The sequence below is a fragment of the Panthera pardus genome, unplaced genomic scaffold, assembly GCF_024362965.1.
Source record: "Panthera pardus isolate Hobbes unplaced genomic scaffold, ASM2436296v1 HiC_scaffold_11, whole genome shotgun sequence".
In the NCBI taxonomy this organism is placed as follows: domain Eukaryota; kingdom Metazoa; phylum Chordata; class Mammalia; order Carnivora; family Felidae; genus Panthera; species Panthera pardus.
Window position 1 is genome coordinate 2,569,233 of NW_026526666.1, and position 22,885 is coordinate 2,592,117.

At 43.0% G+C, this 22,885-nt stretch overlaps 1 protein-coding gene across 1 annotated transcript in view; it reads left to right on the forward strand.

Annotated features, from left to right (window-relative positions):
* OTUD7B (OTU deubiquitinase 7B) overlaps positions 1–22,885 on the forward strand; it is a 51,319-nt gene that overhangs the window by 25,080 nt on the left and 3,354 nt on the right. Inside the window, exons 2-10 of the mRNA XM_019432893.2 lie at positions 5,215–5,364; positions 10,094–10,282; positions 12,094–12,321; positions 13,779–13,880; positions 14,687–14,814; positions 18,546–18,658; positions 20,573–20,700; positions 21,006–21,155; positions 21,747–21,861. Coding sequence (XP_019288438.1) covers positions 5,280–5,364; positions 10,094–10,282; positions 12,094–12,321; positions 13,779–13,880; positions 14,687–14,814; positions 18,546–18,658; positions 20,573–20,700; positions 21,006–21,155; positions 21,747–21,861 — 1,238 coding nt within the window. The 5' untranslated portion in view covers positions 5,215–5,279. The remainder of the gene's footprint in view (positions 1–5,214; positions 5,365–10,093; positions 10,283–12,093; positions 12,322–13,778; positions 13,881–14,686; positions 14,815–18,545; positions 18,659–20,572; positions 20,701–21,005; positions 21,156–21,746; positions 21,862–22,885) is intronic.

Genomic DNA, 22,885 nt, shown 5'->3' on the forward strand with positions numbered 1-22,885 from the left:
CTGAGCTGTCAGCACTGAGCCTGACGCAGGGCTCAAACTCAGGAACCGTGAGATCATGACCTGAGCCACACAGGAGGCCCCTGAGATCATGTTTTTATGTGCTGTGTTTGAAGGGCATGTAGGAGGTGAGGTGGAGAGTTTGGGGCTGTGAATACGTTTAAGGTCATCAGCATCGAGTGCTGAGGGGCATGAATGACGTTTCTGGTGGAGGTGATATAAAATGAGATGAAGGCCAGAGGTAGAGCCTTGGGTGCACTCACCCTTGGTGCAGGCACAGGAAGAGGAGTCCGCGAAGGTGACCAAGACACAGAGCCAGAGAGGCAGGAAGAGTGACCAGCGTCAAGTGCTACAAAGAGAGAACACTTCAGATAAGCAGTAAGGGTGATTGTGATGACCTTACTGTAAGTCAGTGCCACTCACTCTCCTTCAGTAGAAGCACATTTTGGCAGGATGAGCACTGCACCTAAGGTGAGGAAGTGGCATCAGTGGATGTTGTCGCTCTTAAGGAGTTTTGCAGGATGGAGGAGAAGAGCAACTGGCAGGTGGGGACAGGGGAGGAAACACGAAGGAATCCCTCTCGCCTTGTTTCATAATTTTTTTCTGTGAAGTCAGAGGCAAGATCACATGTTAGGAGTAAGGGAGGTGATGAGGATTGGGTAGGAGAATGGTGGAGGTGTGGGTCAGTAGCCGAGAAGATGGGTTGACTTGTACCAAAGTCAAGCGGAGACAGCAGTGTTTCATTGAAAGTAATGAGACTGGATACCATTAATTTGTAGTTGGGTTGCCCTGCGTGGTTATGTGATCTCGTCTTGCTCAGGAACCTCAGATAGCAGAGAAGTTGAATGGGAGAGCCATCCATATCGGGCCAGTGAACTAGACGGACAGCAGAACTAGGCTTTTACAGGAAAATAAGTGATCGGTCTTTGGGTTCATATTCAATTAGGCAAGAAGGGACAAAGTAGCATCTATCCATTTTTCTTCATCGCCACTGCTGTCATCCTCGTCCAGCTCACCATCACGTCTTTGCAATAATTTCCCAACCAGTTTCCTTAAATCCGTGTGTTCCTTCCACATTCTTCTTCTCACTACAACCAGGGAGATCTTTTGATATTTCAAATCTGATCATGCCCAGTCCCTACTTCCAACCCTTCAATGGCTTCTCGTTACTTTTAGGATAAAATCTCAATCTTTAACAGGGTCCACTAGGCCTCTCCTAATTCTCATTTTGTACCATTCTCACCTCTGTGTTTCTTCCTACCACAGAACGTTGAGCCAGGTTTCCTCTGCTTGGGGTATTCTTTCTTTCCCAGCTTGTCTCCAATTTCTACTCATTCCTTGGTCCTTAGATGTAATAGCACTTCCTTGGGAAAGCTTTTTCTGACTCCCTGTAAGAGATAATACCCATTTCCTGGGCATTTCTTTATTATAATCTTCTATGAAATTTTGTGGTTTTTTTTTTCCCCCTCCAGACTAGAATCTTTGTGAGGATAAAGATTGTATCTATCTAGTTCATTGTTGTGTCTCTAATCCTGACCATAGCGCACCTAACACATAGTAGGCACTCCATGATTTTTGTTGAATTAGTGAATAAGGTGAATAAGGAATTGGATGTCTTAGTCTGAGGTGAGGATATCTTGAATTAAGAGAGCAGGTTTAGTAGTGGAGAGGGAAGGCTGGAAGCAAGATGAGGTTGTAGCCAAAGTAAGGTGTTGGAAGTTGAAAGTACAGAGGTGCAGTAATTTTAGGAGATGGCAGGGTCCAGGACTGGGGCGTTGGAGTGGAGATGGAGGTCTTTGCATTTGATGAGATTATGAAACTCTCTGGCAGAAACGTTGGATGGATTGTGCAGGTGGGTGTCAGAATTGCTGAGGAAAACGGTAGGATTTAAAGTGAGAGCAATATAAGGCAGGAGTCTAGGTCTTTAATAAATATGAGCGAGAGGCTCAGCCCTTTCTTAGAATTCAGTGGGTAAGAATCAGGGTCGTTTGGGGTTCAGTAATGCCACAGTGCCTTGGGAGGCAGTGTGGTGCAGTAGAGAGAGCGTGTGTCCAAAATATCTGGGTTCAGACTTTGGGCAACCACCTGACTTTTTAAGCCTTATATTTGTTTATTTGTAAACAACCCATTTTTCTGTGAAGAAATGCTTTCTCTAATCCTTTTCTATGAAAATGCCATCATTCTTGGGAATAGATTTTATTGTTCCAGAGAAGAGAACAAAGGCCATTATGTGAAAGTTACAGAGGGAGGTGGGCTGGTGATTTAGTTTAGAAAAGCGTTTTCTCACAATTAGAGTTGTCCAACAATAAGATGGACATGTGGCAAAGGAATGAGTTCTCCATCAAAACTTGTATCGATGTGGAGGCGGGCTGACTTCTCTGTCAGAGATGTGATAGAAGGGTTCCTGCATGGGGGCAGACACTGGATTACGTAATCACTAGTCTTGTCCACTTGGAGGATTGGTGGGTTTTGACCCCAGTTGAGATTTGTCTATACATGATTCAATCAACAGATGTTTGAGTGCCTCTTCTGCTTTGCGTGAAAGTTTGGAAGCCAGTGTTTTCTTTTTTTCGTTCCTGTGTGCTGAGACAGAGCCCAGGACTGTGTGTCTTAGTCTGTGTTGTGGATATTTCCCATTTGGAATTTGAGAAGCGCAAGCCCGGTGTTGCTGGTGATGTAACAAAAGCTACTGTCCTCACCTGGTGGTGGGGTTAGGGTGGAGTCTGTGGCCGCACCTGGAGGCATCAAGTACAACAATGTGCTGCCAAGAAGTTTGGTTTAGTATTTGAATTTTTTAGCAAGTAATTCTAGATAACCGTTGGATCTCTACATTACTTTCCAAAACTAATTTTTGGAAAGAATGACCTACTATGTTGGCAAATGAGATCTGTAATGCCATGGCATGGCATTGATGGTTTTCACTGGTTTCTTAGTCACAGGAGCCTGTGTCTGGCTGGGTGGGAAATTGCCTACACGTGTGTGGCTTAATCAACTCTTGTCTCTTATTGCTGACGGCCGTTTGTGTGTTTATTGTACATCTCCCACATTCTTTCAGAAAGTTATAGTGGCTTTCCTAAGTTCCTTTGCATATTTTTTTTTTTTTTAAAGAGAAAATTGAAATTCATTTTGCTGCTCTGCTCTTGGTTTAGCATTAGTTATGCTTTTAAGTTATTTGGGCTGCACCCATCTCCTGTGACCTCTGAGACAAGGACTAAAATGGTCTTGGAGAAGAAATTCTTCTCTGTATCAGGGGAGGGGGAAGCCACTCATTCATTTATGAATTCTGAAGGGATTTAACTCTTAAGTATAAATTGTAAGAAACTAATTATAACTCAACAGTTTGAATTTGAGGTATGTTGGGCCAAAAGTTCCTTATGCATTGGCAGCCTTTTCTCACAATTGTGATACTGAAGTGGAAGGAAATTAGACATTGATAATATGTAGACCGAAAGAGAATGTCAGGATCATGTCAGGCTGTAGTGAACTGAAGTTCATTTTTTTTAACCCTGGAAAGGATCTTAGAGGTCATCAAATGCAAGTCTAGGATATACAAGAGGCAACTGAAACCCTGTAAGTAATTTGACCAAAGCCACCCAGCTAACATACACAGGTGTAGGTCAAAATCATACGATCCGAGGGTGGTGGAAGTAGTAACAGAAAGGAGAGTTTCTGAAACTTGGGAAGATGGATTAGGACCATCTAGAAATAGAGGGATTATATAAAGCATGAAGGACCCTGAAATTTCTTATCTGCTAACTTAAGCTGAAAATTGATTGGTTTGGTGGTGGCTGGTGTGGAGGTTCACTGAGTTAATCATTTACTCATCAGGCATTTACTGACTGCCTACAATATTGTAGGTGCTGTGCTAAGTGTTGGGGCTACAAATATGAATAAAACACGTCCCTGCACTCATGGATCTCTTGTACTACCGGAATCGTACAAGAGAGAATACTTTGTATTTTGCCCTCTCTCTCAAAAAATTCGGTGTCACCAAGTTAGTGACCTACTGGCTTTATGACCCACAAATCATTGCTGTTTATTTGCCTTAATATTTCTAAGGAATGCAGAAAATCAGGATCTGATCATACCACTGAACAAGCTGTGTCCTGGGGTAAGGGGCGTTTGAAGAAAAAGTATCTGAGTCACCCTTAGACTTCAGGTTGTTTACGAGAAGATGTTTCTGAAGAGAGTCACCTGAGTCACGTTTTACCTTTGAGAATTCTACTTTTGGCCTTCCCCAAAAAAGCAAGGGATTGGTGGGTGTGGTAGGACAGGTGTGTTATGGTTACTGTAGGAACAAGCCGTCTTCTCCAGAGAACTAAACCTGTCTACCGTGGCCAAATTTGGTTAGAGATTGTTCTTCACTTTGTTATTGCTTCCTCAGCTGGGACTGCCAACTTCAGAGGAATGTGGATTGGTGCCAGGCTATCAGGTCAGGGACAGAATTTCTGCCAAAGTCAAGTCTGAAAGAGGAGATCTTTTTCAGGTGAACTTATTTGGTTCATTTGTCCTGGGTGGAGAAAGGCATGTTTCCTGGGTTCATGAAGTCAATGGACAAAAATGAACTCTGTGTACCTTTGGGATCTCTACTCTGCTTTGTGTAATAGCTTATTGTTTCATTTTGAGTAGTTTTAGCTGTCAGTTTGCTCCTTCCGTGTCCACAGCCAGGCTCAGAACACTAGTCAGCTCTAAAGTTATTCAGTGTATAGTATTCATTCAGCAAATATTTACTGAGGGCCTGTATGCCAGGCACCGTGCCAAGTGATACATGATGAGGATACATTAGTGAACAAGACACACAAGCACTCAGCTTTCAAGAAACTTAAATATTAGAGGAGGAGACCAGACAGCAATGAATTAAAATAATTTCAGGGTATAGCAAATGCCAGGAAGGAAATAAACAAGGTGGGGAGTTCTTCAGGGTGGGTAGTCTGCTGTTTCCTTCTATTAGTTTGGGTAAGCAAACTGATGGAGGGAAATGGAATACTCTAGAAAGACAGAAGAAAAGCATTGAGAGTGACATTAAGTTTTGTGATTAATTTAGTAGTTAAGAAATTAATGGGGAATTAGGAAAGTAAATGTTGCTCTTCATAATAAATTCAACTGAAATGAATGAGGCAGGATAGTTTCCCCATTTGGTTAGGAAGCTGCGGAAATTGGGCTGTGATCATCCTGTCTCAGTGTAATTTGAGCCTTATGTGTTTATTTCCTCCTCAGGTGGAGGGCTGAGTTTTGATCTATGTCCACCCTATCTCAGCTGCCTGAAAGTACTTAATGATCACATGACCCTGGACATGGATGCTGTCCTGTCGGATTTTGTCCGTTCCACAGGCGCAGAGCCTGGGCTGGCCCGAGATCTCCTGGAAGGTAAGGAGTCATGAGGGGAGCATGAGAAGAAAGTAAAAGACTATAGTGGGGGCGCCTGGGTGGTTCAGTCAGTTAAGCGTCCAACTTTGGCTCAGGTCATGATCTCGAGGTTTGTGAGTTGGAGCCCTGAGTCTCTGTGCTGACAGCTCGGAGCCTGGAGCCTGCCCTCCCCTGCTCACACACTCTCTCTCTCTCTCTCTTTCAAAAATAAACATAAAAAAATAAAACATAAATGAATAAAAGGCTATTGTTAGGATGACTTGGAACAGTTTAAAGTGATCCGAAAGGTACTTTGTGTATGGCAGGCCTTACATTTAAGTTGCTTCTGATGACTTTGTGTATGACTCACCATAATTTTAAAATGCAAATCCCCCTTTTACCTTGAATTTTGGGGGTGGCTTTCTCCACTGTCAATTTGTGCTATGGTAATGCAAGTGAAATTTTATATTAGTCCACTAAGAGTGTAATTCTAGATCTGTAAGGTTTCCTCTTTATAAAAATGACTTTTGGGTTTTTGTATTTGGAATCATCCGTGGTTTTGTTTCTTTTCTTCCCTAATTTGTATAGATGGTTCTTTGTCGAGTGAATTAAGTTAATGTTTTCATTTTGCTGCCTTCGTTTACTTATATCTGTATATACCCATAAATGTGAACATTCTAGACTTTAAGATCCTCAAGGCTTGGAATCATGTCAGTAGAATCCTTTGCTTAGAGTCATAATTAACAGATGTTTTTTGACGATGGAAGTATATAATGATACAAATGGGTAAGCCTGTGGAGGAAGGGGCAGGTTAGGTTGTTAGCCTTAGCAAGGTGTGACAATTTGACATTTGCTTCTACCTGTTAATTAGGAGATGGAAGGTCTGGGTTTAAACTCCAGTAATCTAATTCAGGATGACTCTGCCCTTGACTGGCATTTTCAGTTTTATCTCCTGCCACCTTCTTATGTTTCAGCTTGGCCCCACTTGTCACCTTTCCCTGGTCACATTGTTTTTGAAGTCTGCAGTGTCTCTTCCTCCTTTGTTCTCCCCAAATTCTCCTCGTCCTCCAGGATTCAGCTCAAACGCTTCCTCTTCCTTTTGTAACATGTGTTGAATGCTGTACGCTTCAATATGTGTGAGGTACTTGAGATAAGATTATTTTATTCTTAAAGTCACTCTGCATTATAGGTTTTATTATCCCACTTTACAGTTTTAAAAACTGAGGTTCAGAGAAGTTAAGGAGGATCTGAACTCAGACAATCTGGTTTCAGAGGCTGGCTCTTCACAATTACGTTACAATTAATATCGATGTAATCCCCCTCCCCCCCCCCCCACAGTCTTGCTTACTCGCGCGTGCACACACGCGCACACACACACTTCTGTGTTATGAAGGAAAAGTTGAGAGGGTAGTATGGAAGTATAAGAGAGAAACCTAATTTAGTTGTAGGATACAGAAAGGCCTTTCTGAGAAAGTGACATTTGAGCTGAACCCGGAAGAGCGCGTGAGGGTAGCAAAACAAAGGGATGGACGAGAGAGTATCAGTACAGAAGCTTACGCAAGGACCCCAAGGTGAAAGAGAGTTTGGCACGAGGTAGGAGGAGTGGAGCAAGAGTGGTAGGAAATGAGTAGAGAGGCAGGAAGCAGAATACGGGGGCCTTTGTAGACTGTGGTAAGAAGTTTCCATTTCATTCTGTGTTCAGTGGGAAGCTGGTGAAGCGTTGTAGTCAGGGGAGTGACATGATTGGATTTGAGCTTTGGGTGAAGGCTATAGAATGGATCAGAAGGTGGCCAGAGAAGTGGTCGACCCAGTTAAGTCTGTTGCCACAGTTGAGGTGGGAGATGATAGTGGTGCTGTGGTGGCAGTAGAGAGAGAAGTGGATGGATTTAAGATAGGATTTCGAAGGGAAATCAAAGGGCCTGATCCTCATTTTCCCCCCTGCCTTTGTCTTTCTCTCTTGCTTTTTCTTTAAAAGCTAGCTTTGGTTGTAGTGTAAAGAACAGATTTGAGAGGGGAGATATTAGCAGAAGAGAGACTAGCTGAGCCCCTCCCAAAGACCAGGGGATGATCATGAGACGTGCATGGGGCAGTGACAATAGAGATGGGCAAGAAAGAACAGATTTTGAGAGATGTGTGATGAGCGCAAACATTGACTAGGTAGTGAGGGAAGAGGAGTCAGGTTTGAGTAGTGAGGAGCTGAAGACGAGGCCAGTTTCTGGCCTGGAGGGCTTGTGATGCCATTACGGATTTGGCATCAAATATAGAAGGAGATGAAGCAAGTCTTAGGAAGGAGGATGATGAAGGGGGGCGCCTTCGGTTGGTGGCTCAGTCAGTTGAGCATCTCACTTTGGCTCAGGTCACGATCTCGCGGTTGATGAGTTCGAGCCCTGCCTCAGGCTCTGGGCTGACAGCTCAGAGCCTGAAGCTTACTTAGGATTCTGTATCTCCTTCTCTCTCTGCCCCTCCCCTGCTCATGCTCTGTCTCAAAAATAAATAAATGCTTAAAAAATAAAAAGAATAAAAGGAGGAGGAGGATGGACATTCAGTTTTGGACAAGCTGATTGTTAGGAGGATCTGATTTTAAGGAGTCTACCACAGTGTTGGAAATGCAGAGTCAGTGTTCAGTACGGTGTTCTGTATTTCCAACTGTGTGGTAAACCTTCATTCGTTCATTTGTTGAGTCAGGAAAAAAGTCCTCATTCTTCAACAAATATATATTGAATACCTACTATGTGCCAGGTTCTAGGTGCTTGAATAAAATAAAACTGGCCTTATAGCAGGAAACACAGTCAATAAATAATAAACATGATAACCAAGTCATTGGAAAGTATGTTATAAGGTGTGAAGTGCTATGGAAAATGATAAGGGAAATGGTGAGATAGGTTGTGATTTTTACTTGGGTAATCAAGGCAGGCCTAATTAAGAATGTGACATTTGAACAAATACCAGAAGGAGATGAGGAGTTGTCTATGTAGAAAAAATTGAGGAAAGAGCCTTCTAGGCAGTGGGGATAGTTGGTGGAAAGTCTAAAGGTGGGAGCAGTCTTAGCTGTTTGTAGGAAAACGGCACAGAGGCCAGTATGACTGATGCAGTGTGAGCAAAGGGAGTTGGAAGAAATAGTGAATGTAATGGTTCAGAAGTAAATTCATTAGGCATTAATGATTCATGCAGCTTAACTGGAGAATTATAATATCAAGACATCACAGCAACAGCAATAAATACATATATAAAGCTTTCTGTGTACCAGGGCTTTTAATTCATTTATCTTCATAACAGCCCAGCATGGAATCATCTCCATTTTCATAGTCAGGGAAATTGAAGCACAGAGAAAAACCTGGAAAAGTAGGCCAGGTCATAGAGGCGCCTGGGTGGCTCAGTTGGCTGAGCATCCGACTTTGGCTCAGGTCATGATCTCAATGGTTTGTGGGTTCGAGCCCCACGTTGGGCTCTGTGCTGACAGCTCAGAGCCTGGACCCTGCTTCGGATTCTTTGTCTCCTTCTCTCTCTGCCCCTCCCCCGATCACACTCTGTCTCACTCTGTCTCCCAAAAATAAATAAATGTAAAAAAAAAAAAAAAAAAAAAAAAAAGTAGGCCAGGTCATAGAAAGCCTTGAATGTCCGACACAGGAGTCTAGAATTTATTCTGTAGGCGGTGGCAAGAAATTCACGATTTTGATTGTGGAACTGAAATGATCAGAATTGTGCTTTAGGACGCCTGGGTGGCTCAGTCGTTAAGCATCTGACTTTGGCTCAGGTCATGATCTCATGGTTCATGAGTTCAAATCCCACATTGGATGAGCTCGTGCCCCACATCGGGTGAGCTCGAGCCCCGCTTCAGGTGAACATGAGCCCACTTTGGGTAAAAAAAACCCACGAGCCCCCACTTCAGGTGTGCCCTGGTTCATTCTCTCTCTCTCTCTCTCTTTCTCACTCTCTCCCCCCCCCCCCCCCACACACCCACCCTTTGCTCACTTGTGCCCTCTCTCTCAACAACAAAAAAAGAACTGTGCTTTAAAAAGATTAATCTCATGGGATACTTTAGAGTGGATTGATGGGACACTGGGTGATAGGAATTGAATTAAGTGGGTAGCAGATGGAATAGAAGAGAAAAAAGTGTGAACGATTATGTCTTAATATGATTTATTGAGTAATACAACTGGAGAAGGCAGTAGAAAAATCTATTATGACAAATCTACCATTTAGGGTCTTTTCTTTAGTAGAGTAGTGATTCTTAAATTTAGGGGCAGTTAACATTTCCTTTTGGTAAGCTGATGACAGCTGTCAGCTCCTTCTATAGAAGAATGCTCATACACAGTTTCAGATGGTCTAGGACGTCCTAGAGCATGTCTAGGCTAAGAACTCTCTGGATCTCAGAACTAAGAGACCTGGGCTTTCGTCGTACTTGTCCCTGGTGCAAACTAGCTCATTCTTTCTTTAGGCTTCCTCTGTGTTAGCTGTCAAACAAGGTCACTAGGTCTGCGTGGGCCCTTTCAGTCCAGAGACAAAGTGTCAGTGCTCACAGAGCTGACTTAGCAAATAGACAACAAGTAAATAAATAAATTGTGATACCGCACAGTGAAGTGTTAATGAAGAAAATTAAAGCAGGGTAAGGATTGGGAGAATGATGGACACGCTCATGAGCACATGCTTGCTAGTTTTGAGAAGGTGGTTTGAGTGACCGTTCTAGGTCTTTCCTCGATCTCCCTGTACTCTGAGCACCCAGTTCCCTTTTTGCTTTATCTCCTGCCAGGAAAGAATTGGGACGTGAGTGCTGCCCTCAGTGATTTTGAACAGCTACGTCAAGTTCGTGCTGGGAACCTGCCGCCACCCTTTAGTGAAGGGAGTGGTGGCTCCAGGACCCCTGAAAAAGGGTTTTCTGATAGAGAGTCTGCCCGCCCTCCCCGGCCCACCCTACAGCGGCAGGATGACATCGTTCAAGGTACTGGGGTAACTGAGGGGGTGTTTCTGTAGATGGAGTAGAAAGGAAGAGAGGGGACTGCTGAATGGAGTCATCCTTTGGAAATGACCCTATTCCTCCCCTGCCAAACTGAGGTGGCCTCAGTGTGTCTTGGTGCATTATGGGGATTACCCTGTATGAAGGTACCACACTGTCTCACTGCATCTTGAATATTACTCTGTAGTAAGGCCTTTTGCAGATACTGGGAGAGAACTAGAGGAAGGAGAACAATCTAGTTGTTGTGATAAGGTACATAAAGGTAAAATTCAAAGGATTATGGCCATTTACCTCTTTGGTTAATATTTGTCAGTGTCTATCAAAATTTAAAAATGCATGTGTACTCTGACTCAATTTGATTTCTAGAAATTTATCATATATGTGTATGTGCATGTGGGCGTATATATATGTCCTTTAAATAAATATATACATGCATACATAAATAGACACATACACATATGTGGCATAAAGCTTGGAAATGAAAGCTTGAAAAAAAAAGGACAAGTTAAAGCTTGAAAACAGCCTTTAATGTCCATTAAATAAATTAAAATCTTCTATGTTGTGGAGTACTCGGCAGCCATTGGAAAGAATTAAGTAGAACCTGATGTGCTGTTTTTGAACCATCTCTAAAATCTACTGAGAGAGGTAAGATGTAGTAGAGTTATATGGTGTGTTCTTGTTAGTGTTTTTTAAAATTTTAAAAGCTGTATGTGCTTCTGTGTGCATAAAAAATTCTAAAAGGATCCAAAAGTTTGCTTCGGGGGAAGGGATCAGAAATTTTGAATATGAGGGAGATTTCTTTGTAATACTTTGCACCTATTGATGGTATTTTGATTTTTTACCACGGGCTTATGGTACTTTTTATTTTTTTATTTTATTTATTTTTATTTTTATTTTTTGGTACTTTTTAAATACTTGAAAAAAATGGTTTAAAAAAGAACATCACTATGAAATAACTTTAGACAACTGTTGATTGACTTTGTGTGTCATCTCTGGCAAGTATTTCATTAAGAACTACTTCCCAACATAATTTTTAGCGATTTTAATAATCTTGATATAACTCAAGCCATGCAAAGGAATTGTAACATGACACTGAGCAGATTGTGATCACAGAATATCTGCTGGGGAATTGTAAGTGCCATGTAATTGAAACAAATGAAATGATTGGGGGCACTGTCTATGTTATTGTCTTTCTCTGTAGCATGTTAAGTGAGAATGACTGTACCTCTACAGTTCTGATAAATATGAGTATCGAGAAAAGTTGTAGTAAATAATGTAAGTAAATGATATTGATGGTAGATAAGAAAGTTCCCGGGTGATTTATCATTAATTTTCTATAATGGAAATGCTTTCCTATGTTCTCCAAACAGTGAGAATTATCAGAGTGATTATTTGATTCAGTCTAGCCAAACGAAAGCCCCACTTCCCTTATTTCCTCTTTTTCCTACCAAACAGTGACCAAGTTGCCAACTGAATGAGTCCCTATTATGTTGGGAAATGGAATTGAAAGAAGATAGAATCATGGGGAGAAGTTCAGGCAAATTCTCTTAAAAAGGGTAGAAAGCGGAATATATATTTGGTGCTAATATAAGTGCTTGCAAAAATACTACTTTCTATATTTCTCCATTTGTATTTGGCTTGAGAAAAAGGGTTGGGAAATGTGGCAGCCAGTTGGATTCAGAGCTAGCCCCTGTGTGCTAGAAGAGGTAACCCTTGTCAAGAGGTAACTATCACCATGTGAGTGGAAAGTTCTCTGGGCTGTGTATGTTCTAAGGTAACTCCATTTCTCATTGCAGAAAAACGCCTGTCTAGGGGCATCTCCCACGCCAGCTCCAGCATTGTTTCCCTGGCCCGATCCCATGTCTCCTCCAATGGTGGGGGTGGGGGAAGCAGTGAGCACCCCCTGGAAATGCCCATCTGTGCCTTCCAGCTTCCAGATCTCACTGTGTACAACGAAGACTTCCGCAGCTTCATAGAGAGAGACCTTATTGAACAGTCCATGTTGGTTGCCTTGGAACAGGCAGGTCAGTGAGTGCTTCTTTTCCCAGGCCCTTCCCTCTGCTTTCCACCTGGAGGCAGCCACGTGGAGGGGCTGGCCTTGACCAATAGCTTCCAGTCTAAATGTGGGATCTGACTGCAGTCAGAGTCAGGAATCAGTCAGATAAACATGCACCGAGCTAGGTGCTTCTTCTCAGGACACATATTAGACACTTTCCTCTGGAAGTTTCCTGTTTGATGGAAGGGAAACTAGATATACACATGAAAGGCCCAGTCATCAATGCCTAAAAATCCAGACATGGGGAGAAAAATACAAACGAATTACAGTTGGCTCTGGAACTCCTTGTGACCAGAAAGACCCAAACTATAGATGATGTATGATGGTGATTAATTTAGAAGTTCCATTTGTTTACATGAACCTTTCCCAAAAGATTTATTTGCCTTTACAATTGTGTTTGTCTTAAATTATTGTTAAAATTAGTTAATATGATGGGTTGGGGCTGCTGGGAATTCTGGGAAAAGCTAGTCAGGTATTAAAAAACTCCTTGGAAGAAAGACTGGGGCTAGGAAGTAGGGGCATGGGTAAGAAGCTTTCATTTTTCATTCGGTAACTGTGTGCATCTATTTATACTTTTTTAAAAAGTTAGCACGTTATCTGGCTTAGTGACATTATAGGCCAATTTTTCTTTCTGTAGACTTTTCGGTAATTCAGGAAAACTTTTAAACATGATTCATAAAATACTGTCCTCATATGAATAATGGGTTGGCAATTGTGGATGACTGTACAGGACAGACTCATTTTCTTAGGTGTTTCATGTACTTTGCTTGTTGCTCATGTTTTTAAAGTCATACCACATACAAGCTGACAACGCTGACTGTCACGTATGCAGATGATACTTACATGACACTTGGACTATATGCTTTGGTTTTTCTTTTACTGATGTTGGGTTTGTGCTGAGATTCACTGGCACAATATTCCCTGGTCTCCGGAGCAGAGTGAAGGAATCAGAGCCAGACCAAGTAGCCAATACAGATTTCAACCTGTGACTTTGGCCTCCTCATCTAACGCAGAGTTGCTCAATCTTAGCACTGTTGACATTTAGGACCAGATAATTCTTTGTTGTTTGAGCTGCCTGGTACATTATATTACGTTTAGCAATCTCCCTGGCATCTACCCACTAGATGCCAGTAGCATCCCCCCTACCAATTGTGACAACCAAAAATATTTCCAGATACTGCCAAATGTCCCTTGGGTATTGATGAGATCAGTGGTCCCCGTGTAACAACTGCTGATCTAACCAATCATGCTCTCCAGCTTCTGATGGACTAGGTGTAAGTGACGAAGGTATAAAGACAAACAGAGATGATTTTATTCTGGGTAGGCTTCCTACCCAAGTTTGGGTGGAGGCAAGTTGGGAGTTGTTTGAGGGCAAGGGGGTGGGAAGGATAATCTGCTCCTCTCCGTTTCCTCCTTTTTCTGTAGGGCGTTTGAACTGGTGGGTGAGTGTGGACCCTACCTGCCAGAGGCTGCTTCCTTTGGCAACTACTGGGGATGGAAACTGCCTTCTCCATGCAGCCTCCCTAGGTGAGTCTTGAAGATGGTGTTCCATACCCTCCGAAAGCAATAGAATTAAATCTCATGTGCAGGACTTGATCAGGCTAACCTTGATCTTAGGCAGAAGTAATGATACAGTGCGTGTGTACGTGCTCGTGTACGCGCTCGTGTGTGTGCACATGCACATGGGCATGCGGGACGGGATGGAGGAGAGCTCTGCCCTGGATTTTCAGCCTTGTTCAGAGGACATATGGAGAAGCCAGGACTTAGCATGGGCCCCGCTCCAAGAGCTGCCCCCCAGAAGTAGTGAGCAGCAAGCATACAAGCGCTATAGAGCTATGTGTGGATATCATTCTACTTAATGCTTACTCTTCTGGTATATAAAAAAGATGTGTTTTCATCGGTTTCTGGGATATTTGCTTACTTTAATTGTACAACTTATTTATAATTCAGTGTCTTTTGCCTTAGATCTTTAAAAAGTCTTCATTTTCCAACCATCCCTCCAGCTTTGATGCTGATGGCCATGTGCCAGACCCATCTTATCTGCTGCTACCCTGTATTTTAGTTTGTTGGACTTATGTCGGGAATAAGGGGCTCTCTATCAGGAGTTTGTAGGACGTGGTATATTCCCCCACTGTTAAGTTCTCGAAGTTCCTGAACCTCCAGAGTGGGAACATCTTTTCTTTCATGATTAAGTCGCTCTCCCCTATGTCACAGTGGGTTCTTTGAACCTGGCCTTCAGCCTGATTTCCTTCATGGTAGGGTATGTGCATCATAATTAATAAGTGGTGTGAAGTCATGGTAAAGTGTCCTACTGATATGTTTCCTTGCCACAGGCATGTGGGGTTTCCATGATCGGGACTTGATGTTGCGTAAAGCTTTGTATGCACTGATGGAGAAAGGAGCTGAGAAGGAAGCATTAAAACGGCGCTGGAGGTGGCAGCAAACACAGCAGAATAAGGAGGTGAAGGAGTTTGGGTGGGAGCACCTTACTCCCCAGAGTTAGCTACACAAAATGCTCTGTGCTTCCCAGTAGGCAGTGTCTGCTGGGGTTTAATCAGTTGGCGCTCCTCTTGTAATCCTGGAAATTGTAGAAAATGCAGACAATGCCATAGGGCCGATGCCTGCCTGATACAGTCACGAGAACTAGTGTGGGGAAGCCGAGACCTATAGAGGAGGTAGCTAATGTTGTGCTTCTCATCGGGTAGGTGCTCAGGAAGCCTTCAGTAGCAGTCTTTTGCAAAATAAGATAATGACAAGTCCACAGGATTTTTGTATTGTTTTGGGTTTTTTGGCCTCTAATAAGGCTAGACCAATTTTTAAGGACTTCTGTGTTTTCAATCCTTATAAAAATGTAAATGCTTAAAAATGTTGTTGGCTGTATGTACTATTTGCTTTTCATGTACTCTGTTTGAAAATCTTAAAAACATGCCTGTTAAATTGAGTTTTAATTGTACTTTTCAGGGGTTCAGCAGATGTTGAGACTGCTTTTGTATAAGAAAGTAACAATGGACTGTTTGTATTTTCTGTGTACTTTCCATCCCCATAACAGGGGTTGGGCAAACTATGGCCTGTGGGACAAATCCCACCCACGGTTTTATAAAACAAAAAAAAGAAGAAGAAAAATTTATTGGAACACAGCCCTGCCCATTCATTTATGTGTGTTTGTTTATGTTAAGTGCTTTCCTCATGTAGACTAGAACAGCAGCAGAATAGAGTAGTTGCATATGGCTCACAAAGCCTAAAAGATTGACTGGCAGTTATGACAGAACAATGAAAGAGTTTGCCGACCCCTCACTTTAATATAATAATGATTCTGTACATTTCCATAAAGATAACAGGTCTCCCTCTTTCCTTTTCCTCTGGTTTTCTCTGTCTTCTGTGTTTATCTCATGCTCTTTGTGTGTCTTTTTTTTTTTTTTTTTTTTGGCCATTTTTATGGCTGGGTGCTCTGGCCTAAATATGGGATTGTCTTTTCAGAAACTTTCCTTTTTCTTTCCATCTTCTTTCTTGTCACCTTTTATTGCTGTGTAATAACTGGCCATTGTATAGAACTAAGAGGTTCTGTTTTGTTTTTTTTTTTTAGTTATTAGAATTTTATGTCCTGAAGATTAAAATATGTAGGTAGAATGTGTCATGTTTCTTTCTTAAAAACAAAGAACCGTCGTTAAAATTAGGATAGTATTAAGATCAGAGTGCTGTCTTTGATCACCCAGTCTTCCCCAGAGAATTCCTGAGGGGAAATAGACGCACAGGGGTGAGGCCAAGTGGACGGCCCTCTTCACTACCACCGAATCCCACGCTCCCTGGTTAGCTGACACGGACCTCGTGGAGAGCTCCTTTGGCCTGAGCCAGAACCGGCCTCGAGAACCGGCCTTCTTCACCACTGACTTCACTCCATACCCGAACCTTACATTTGCCTACTCCAGAGTCCAGAGAAGGCCAGACTAGAGCATTTAGCTATTAAGTAAAAGTTCGATACTGAAAATGTGGCCTAGAAAAGTGTTTTAGTTGAGACCATTTAAAGTATTATACAGCACCTTGGATGTGGGAATGGAGGGAGGTGTGAGGGACTGGGGGGTAATCAGGACCAAATACCACACAAACTAAATTGGTTTTGATTTCTCAGGGCTTCTTGTTTTGTGTTGAAATTGGTGTCAACCAATTCAGTGAGGATGGGGTGCCTGACTGGCTCAGTCAGTAGAACATGTGGCTCTTGATCTCGGGGCTGTGAGTTTAGCCCCACGTCAAGTGTAGAGATTGTTTAAATAAATAGACTTAAAAAAAGAAAAAAATAAAAAAAAAAACAATAAGTACATTCTCAGGCTAGAAGAGTACACCATCTAGTGGCTGTGTGTATAAAAACAGGAAGCTGAAATAGGTAAGAGGAAGACGGAGAGGGACCAGAGCACCCAGTATGTATTGCCTGTGCATTGTTCTTTTTATTTTTAATAGAAAACTTTGTTACAGAATTTTACAAACAGAAAATAGCTTTGTCACTTTTTTGTTATTAAGATTAAATGTGCTTATAACAGCTCTTTAATTCTAAAATTTGTTCCTCATGCCCTTCACGTTTCCAGTGTGACTCTTTCTACTCTGTCAATGTGTGTTTAAGCAGTATAAACTCATGTAAATATTAGCGTAAGCCAAATACAATTAACAACACAGACTCATCTCCCAAATTATCATGTATATTCTAAAGCCAAATGATATTTTTAAATTATTTGTATCACTTCTCCCATTCCTTTGCTAAAAATTATAGTTTCATTCAGCATGCATTTCTTGATTACTGATCACATCATAGGCACTAGCATGTTGCCTAAAATGTGCTCCTGGCCCGTAAGAGTAGTAGTAGGAGACCGACATGTAAATACATAATTGCACCAAGGTAACAGGTTATGGTTTCTGTGATGAAGTCTATATAGCAGTTGAGGAGGGAGACCACAAAGGCAGGAGTGGATCTACCCGGAAGATTTAGGAAAGGCTATAGAGAAGAAAATACTTGAATTCTGTCCTGACAGTGGAGAAACTGTTCACCAGGTGGCAGGGAGTAGGCTGCTCCAGACAAGGAACAAGCTAGACGAAGGCTCAAGCACAAAGTAACACAGTGCATTCAAGGAATTACAGATAATTAAATGATGCCTTCGAGAGGTGGGTAGGGGCCAGGAAGTGGACTTTGTATGCTATGCTTATGGAGTTTGAGCTATATCTAGTAGGTAACGATGGTTCTGAAAAGAATTTGTGACAGGACGCAAACATCAGATTTTAATTTTGGAAAAATCTTTCTGTTAGCATTGTAGGAGGTGGATGAGAAGAATGCAGACTGGAGTAGTGATACCATTTAAGGGTCCATCACAGTAGTTCATGCTTTATCATTGTTGACTAAGGAATCCAGGTGTGGAATGGGTACAAGGAGGGGAGTCTTTGGTACCCTCCCTGGTTTCTAGCTTGGGTGTTTGGCTGTTACTCTGTGCTCTTCACTAAGGCAGGGATACAGGAGGAAGAGTGGGGTGTTGGAAGAGGTAGGAGTTCAGTTTTGACTCCATAGAGTTTGAGATAGTCATGGGCAGGTAGCCATCTTCAGTAGGCAGCTGGATATGAATATAGAAATTAAGACGAAGTCTGGACTGGAGGGGACATTTTAGAGTCCTGAGCATATAGATGGCAGTAGATGAGATTATGGCAGTAGAAGAAATCACCCAGAAGGGAGCAAGGCTGCTGATATTGTTGACACAACATCAATATTGCTAGGGTGGACAGAGTTGAGAGAGACAGGAGAAAGTAGTATTGTGGAAGCTAAAGGAAAAGGAAGTTTAACAAGGAGTTGAAATCTGTGTGAAGGCTGAGAAAGATGAGAACCAAAGAATCCACTGAATTTGGGAATTAGAAGGTCATTATCCTTTGCCAGAGTCGGTTAGGTGAAGTCATGTAAATGGGGTAAGGCGCGTAGGCTGAGGAAAGAAATAGAAGCTAGACCGCAATGGGCTAGAAAAGAGTGGAAGAAGAAGTGTGAGAGAGAGCAGAAACTTCTGTGGATCTTGACTAGGAAAGGGAGAAGAGTTGTGACTTTGTAGTACACATTATAAGCCAAGGCCAAGAGAGTAGGCAGTGGGACAGTGTGACTGAGTTGAACAGCTACTGCCTTGAGAACCTAGCCTCTAATTGCTTCATCTCTCCTGCCTGTCTTTCACACAGTCAGGGCTGGTTTACACAGAGGATGAGTGGCAGAAGGAATGGAATGAGCTGATCAAGCTTGCCTCGAGTGAACCCCGCATGCATCTAGGTACCAACGGAGCCAACTGTGGTGGGTAAGTATGGCTAAGTGGGGGAGTAGAAAATAATCTTTACTGAGTCCTCAGTGTCCAAAGAACTTGAGGCCAAGAGGATTGTTAGAAGGAAAGAGAGGGGGCATCGCAAGGGCAAAGAAGGGTGTAACAGCATGGTATGTTCTAGGAACTACAAGCAGTTTGGCGTTGCCAGAATACAGAGTATGTAGTATAGAGTGATAGACTAGGCTGGGTAACCACAGTTTCGTGTGCTATGCTGAGGTTTCTGTTGTGCCATGTTAAGGAATTAAAACCATATCCTATCCAGATGTTGAGAAACTTCAGGACAGACAACTCTCTTTCCTCAATAAATACATTGCAAGGAAAATAGAAAGGGAAAGGGAACCTAAGTTTAAAGACACTTAGACAAATCAACTAGTGGGAACCTATGGACATTTATGACAGTTGGGGGAATGTAAACAATGTCTACATGTTTGATTATTGTTAAAATTTTGAAATGTGATATTTATGGTTGTGTGGTTGTTTTTAAATGTCTTTTATTTTTTAGAGATAGAAACTGGAAATTTTATGGATGAAATGATATGTCTAGGATTTGATTCAAAATAATCTGGTGGGGTGGGGGTGTGGGTGGGAGTTAACAGGGAAATAGATCAAGGTCTAGGTGAACACAACCTTGACCATGTGTTTTATAATTGTTGAAGCTGGGTGATGGACACATGAAAGTCTAGGTGTAATATTCTTTCTAGTTGTGAATGTTTAAAATTTTGAAATTTTCTGAAACACAAAGTTAAAAATGATAACCTAGCCAAACTTTATTGTGCATAAGAATAATCTGGGAGACTTGTTAAAATGTAGATTTGGGAGGGGCGCCTGGGTGGGTGACTCAGTCGGTTAAGCATCCAACTTTGGCTCAGGTCATGATCTCACGGTTTGTGGGTTCGAGCCCTGCGTCGGGCTCTGTGCTGACAGCTCAGAGCCTGGAACCTGCTTCAGATTCTGTGTCTTCCCCTCCCTCTGCCCCTCCCCTGCTCATGCTGTGTCTCTCTCTGTCTCTCAATAATAAATAAACGTTAAAAAATTTTTTTAAATGCAGATTTGGGGACCTTCACTCTAAGGAAGTCCAGTTGAGTTGGACTGAGCTCGGGCCCAGAAATCTGCATCTGTCCCAAGCACCCAGTGTTGAATAACATTGCTTCAGGGGGCAGGAAGCCACTGTATTGTGCGCATGCGAGTGACGGGAGCCAAAGTCATGTATTTGAACATACTGCCAGCAGAGTGGGTGGAGAAGTGGAGGGCAGTGAGACTGGGTACAGTTGTGGGAATCCAGGAGAGAGGGCCATGGGTGTGACTAAGCAGTGGACTGCAGACAGGCCAGAGGAGGTAGATACAAGAGACACGGAAGAGATGGAATTGGTCAAGCCAGGTGATTAACTGAAGATTAAAGGGTAAATATTTCCCAGATTTCTGATTAGGCTACTAGGTAGATGGTGAGGTGAGATACTGTTCTTCACGGAATGGACCTTGGAAGAGGAATTTTTGTTTCTTTTGTTTGTGTAGGACATGATGCATATGGTATGTGGGTGGTTGTAGTGGGTAAAGCGGAACTACACAGCTGTGTACTGAGCTATAGCGTAAAGCGAATTGGGGAAGGCTGTTGAACAAGATTGGTTTTAGCAGAGGGATTACCTCCAGATTCCTAATACAACTTTAACTTTAGGGCCTTCAGATCTCTTTTCTTGGATTTCCCCATCTGTGAAATGGGATTAGAAATAGCCATGGTAGCATAACATAATCAGGTATGTCCGTGGCAGCCTTAAGATGAGAAAACCAGGAAAGGACATTCCTCTTTTTTGTCTTTGCACAACTGATCTTCAAGGGCGTCTTGTTGTGTTTTCTTCCCCTTCCCTTCCACAATCTCCTCTCCTGTAACTCTAGGGTGGAGAGCTCAGAGGAGCCCGTGTATGAGAGCCTAGAAGAATTCCACGTCTTTGTCCTTGCGCATGTACTTAGGAGGCCCATAGTTGTTGTGGCCGACACCATGCTGAGGGACTCTGGTGGGGAAGGTGAGTCAGTCCTCATGCCCTGAGCACCTTCTGTTTGCAGAGCCTTGGCTGAGCACTGGGAGGAGGGAAGGAAGGGGCTACGTAGACCCCTGGGGAGAAGCAAGGTATACATGAGAACAGTGCAAAACTCTCAAGAGATTAAGAGCAAAGTGGTTGGGATTAATTGATGAGGCTTCTTAGGAAAGAATGATGAACAGGGGGTTAGAATTAATGAAAGGGGAGGAACTCACTTGGTAGAGTGGGTGTGGGGATTACCCTGTAGGCAGGAACACATCCTGAATAACAATCTTTGTGGTTTGCGGCAGCATTTGCCCCTATTCCCTTTGGGGGAATCTATCTGCCTTTGGAGGTCCCAGCCAGCCAGTGTCACCGCTCCCCTCTGGTGCTCGCCTATGATCAGGCCCACTTTTCTGCACTTGTGTCCATGGAGCAGAAGGAGACCGCCAAGGAACAAGGTGCTGAATGCAGTGTTGGTGTCTGTGGTGTCTTTTGGTGCTTTCTTCTCACTTGGAGAAACTGAAATGGGAGAGAATGTAGCAGGAAAGAATTAAGTGACATGCAAACCCAGACCACGCACATTGATACAGTTTTACTAAGCTAAAGATAAACCGGGGTTTTTAAATTAAAAATAAATACTGTTTTTAAGAACAGCTTTGGGGAGAACACAGTAACCTGCCTGTATTTACTGCTCCCCATTCTGGAGTAAAGAGCGAATGTATTAAGGACACAGAACCTTCCAAGTGATGCTTTGCTGTATTTGCCTTATTCCTCGAACCCACATTAACTGGCAAGACCATCGTGAGTGTTCCTTGACTGACTGCTGGGGAGTCATGGAGATTAGTGGCCTAAATTGTGTGCTGGCTCGTAAGGGGAAACCAGTCTGTTCATTTTTAATGCCTGGGGATTTCACTTGTGAAACCTGAGAAGCGAGCTCATTAGAGACCTGTGATACAATTCAGCCTCCTTTTTAATGAAGTTCGTTTGTGTTCAGTTGCCTTCCTCTCTCCTCAAGAAGACTCCTTGACGACATGTTTCTTCCTCCCCAGCTGTGATCCCACTCACGGATTCGGAGCATAAGCTGCTGCCCTTGCACTTTGCTGTGGACCCTGGAAAGGGCTGGGAGTGGGGCAGAGATGACAGTGACAACGTCCGATTGGCCAGGTGAGGCAGGCCCACCTGCTAGGTGGCTGCAGTCTCTTCCACAAAAAGCATCCATTTCCCTGGGAGTTTCTCCTCAGCCCACAGGGAAGACAGTTACATCTTGACTCCAGTGTTTTGGGGAAGATGGAAAAGTGGGGGACGTATTGGGCACCAGGAGTCTTGCAACATGCAGCTTGCCTTGTCTTCCCACGAAAGAGATGGGAATCTGGGATCTCAACTTGGTCTTTCCTTATACTATGAAGGGTGTTCTGCTGTTAAACCCCACAGTCTCCCAAACAGTGATCAGAAAATCAAGATTATCAAATCATGGGGCTCAGTCGGTTAAGCATCTGACTTCGGTTAAGCGTCTGACTTCGGTTCAGGTCATGATCTCGCGGTTTTTGAGTTCCAGCACCGCATCGGGCTCTGTGCTGACAGCTCAGAGCCTGGAGCCTGCTCCGGATTCTGTGTCTCCCTCTCTCTGCTCCTCCACCGATTGCACTCTGTCTCTCTCTCAAAAATAAACATTAAAAAAAAAAAAAAAATCAAATCACACTTTTTTCCTAGCCCAAGTGAGAGGGTGTTTATTTATTTATTTAAAAAAAAATTTAGGTTATTTATTTTGAGAGAGAGAGAGAGAGAGAGAGCGTGCCTGCGCATGAGTGTGGGAGGGGCAAGAGAGAGAGGGAGAGAGAATTACAAGCGGGGCCTATGCCGCGAAGAGCTGGATGCGGGGCTTGATCTCATGAACCATGAGATCATGACCTGAGCTGAAATCAAGAGTCAGACGCTTAACCGACTTAGCCACCCAGGCACCCCTATTTTAAAAAAAAATTTTGAAGATTGATTATTTATTTATTTATGAGAGTGAGTGAGTGAGTGAATGGGAGAGGGGCAGAGAGAGGTAGAGAGAGAAACCCAAGCAGCCTCCTCACTGCCAGTGCAGAGCCTGACTCGGGGCCCAAACCCATGAACCATGAGATCATGACCTGAGCTGAAATCAAGAGTTGGACACTCAGCTGACTCAGCCACCCAGACGCCCCTA